The sequence below is a fragment of the Protobothrops mucrosquamatus genome, unplaced genomic scaffold, assembly GCF_001527695.2.
Source record: "Protobothrops mucrosquamatus isolate PMUCROS unplaced genomic scaffold, P.Mucros_1.0 scaffold8832, whole genome shotgun sequence".
Classification (NCBI taxonomy): Eukaryota; Metazoa; Chordata; class Lepidosauria; order Squamata; family Viperidae; genus Protobothrops; species Protobothrops mucrosquamatus.
Genome location: NW_015394625.1, coordinates 1 through 2,281, shown reverse-complemented (window position 1 = coordinate 2,281; position 2,281 = coordinate 1). Strand labels below are relative to the sequence as shown.

General features: G+C 56.3%; 1 protein-coding gene across 1 annotated transcript; it reads left to right on the top strand.

The window, feature by feature from the left end:
- Positions 1 to 1,048: 1,048 nt before the first annotated feature.
- Positions 1,049 to 1,762, top strand: LOC107300859 (E3 ubiquitin-protein ligase RING2-B-like; the record flags this gene model as incomplete). The annotated part of the gene is made up of 2 exons (XM_015830145.1): positions 1,049 to 1,345; positions 1,591 to 1,762. Coding segments are annotated over 2 exons (469 nt in total), but the record flags the coding sequence as incomplete, so codon positions are not given.
- Between the last annotated feature and the right edge of the window lie 519 nt (positions 1,763 to 2,281).

Here is a 2,281-nt window from a genome sequence, read left to right as displayed (position 1 = left end):
ACGAAGTCACATTCGTCATCTTCAGGCTGGTGTCTTCAGCTTCGTGCTTCTGGGAGTAGTGTGCGATCGCAGCTGTTTCTTCCTTTTAACTGCCAGTGGGGTTTGAGCTGATTGGGTGGGAGCTTGGCTGTGTTCTGATTGGGTGGAGGTGTGTTCTGATTGGTTAAGGAGCTTGGCTGTGCTCTGATTGGATGGGGGGGTTGGCTGTGCTCTGATTGGATTGGGGAGTGTTCTGTTTGGGTGGGGGCTTTGTTGTGCTCAGGTTAGTCTGAGTTGCAGGGGGATTTGAGATGGTGAGCTTCATTGCTGTTGTTTGGCTTCGTGTTCGTGGTCGTGCCACATCTTTATGGTGGGTGTCAGTTTGGTTCATGTATGGATTGGAGGGGTTTAAAGTGGCTAATGATGCAGCTGTGGACTGGCTTCTAGTTTGTGGTCGTGCCTCATCAATATAATTTATATATATATATTCTATTTAAGTTTATTATTGTATATTAGAGTTAAAGTATGTTAATATTTGTTTGTATTATGTTTAGGTAGTTTTATTTAGATTTGGGATGCTATGTGATTATCCCTGTACTCAGTTCTGGGAAGTCCCGGGGGGGGAGGGGGGAAGGGGATGAAGGGGTAGAATTATATAAAATCTGGTGTATTTACATGTTATAGATAAAGAGGAGATGATCGTCTAGTACCCCTAAACTGCATCCGAAGGAGGTGGAAAAAGAAGGTGATGGGATGTGTAGGATAGTTGGGAAGGAGGAAGGAGGAGAGAGGTGTGGGTAGGAGGGGAAGGAAGGACCGCCGATCATTTCTGAAAATATATCGACTAGGTTTTCCTTTTTGTTTTTTAACGAGATGCACCACGTTTGTATTTGTTTATATGTTTATTTGAAAATTAATACAAATTTGCAAAACCAATACACTTTTATTCAAGCCCCTCGAGTCGAGCAGAGGGGCGCGGAGCGGGGAAGACCCCTCGCCTTCCTCGCCGTGGGTCGCCCACCCACCCATCCCACTCCGTGGCCTTTTTTTTTTTTCTCTCCTCCGCCAGGGGCCAGCGGGTCCGCAAGCACCCCCAGGAGTCGGACAACACCACCTTCAGCGGGGCGGAGGACAACTGCGACAGCCGCTCCCACCTCAGCAACGCCTCGGCGCCCAGCCAGCCGGAGGCCGGGCCCAGCTGCAAGCGCTCCAGGGCCTCCGACGAGTCCGTGGCCGAGCCCGAGACCTCCCACGACGGCGGGCGGGGCAGCCCCGAACCCGGCACCGAGGCCAGCACCAGCGAGATCGAGCTGGTCTTCCGGCCCCACCCGCTCCTGGTGGAGAAGGGGGGCTACTCCCAGACCAGGTGAGACCCCCCACCCCGTCCCCGAGGGTGGTCGGGCACCGGGGATGGATGCCCCCCTTCTGTTTTGGGGGCTCTGTGGAGGATCGTGGCCGTTTACGGGGGTCTGGTGGGAAAGGGGGGCAAGAGGCCTTGGGGGTTAAGCTCCTCTCTCTCCCCCACCTGGAAAATCTAGGGGGGGGTCTTCCTTTCCTGTTACCGTCCCCTCCTTCTCCCCTCTCTCCACCCCCGCCCCCGTGGGCTGTCAGGTACGTCAAGACCACGGCCAACGCCACAGTGGACCACCTCTCCAAATACCTGGCCCTGCGCATCGCCCTGGAGGAGGAGGACCCCGACCCGGGCCCCGAGCCCCCCGCCCTGGAGGACGTGAGCGAGAAGCAGTACACCATCTACATCACCACGGCGGGAGGGGCCTTCACGGTGAGGGCGGGGCTCACGGGAAGGGGCGGCCGGGAAGATTTGGGGGGGTCCCCCGATGACGAGTCTGGTGGGGCATCGGATCCCCCCTCCGGCCCATCCTGGGGATCTGTTGCCTGGCTGTCGGTTCCGCGTGGCTGGGCTTGCTTGCCCGAGTGACCTGTTTCCCCCCTAGTGCAGGGGTCGGCCACCTTGGCTCTTTTAGGACTCGTGGACTTCAACTCCCAGAATTCCTGAGCCAGCATAGCTGGCTCAGGAATTCTGGGAGTTGAAGTCCACGAGTCCTAAAAGAGCCAAGGTGGCCGACCCCTGAGATTCTAGTGTATGGGAACTGTAGTCCAATGCAGAGTGTTCTCGTAGCTAAGAGCGGGAAGGCTACCTCGAGGCCATCCAGGCCAACCCCCCCCTCCCGCATAGCTGGCTCAGGAATTCTGGGAGTTGAAGTCCACGAGTCCTAAAAGAGCCAAGATGGCCGACCCCTGGCCTAGTGTGAGAGGCACTCCCTCTTCTCTCAATGGTTTC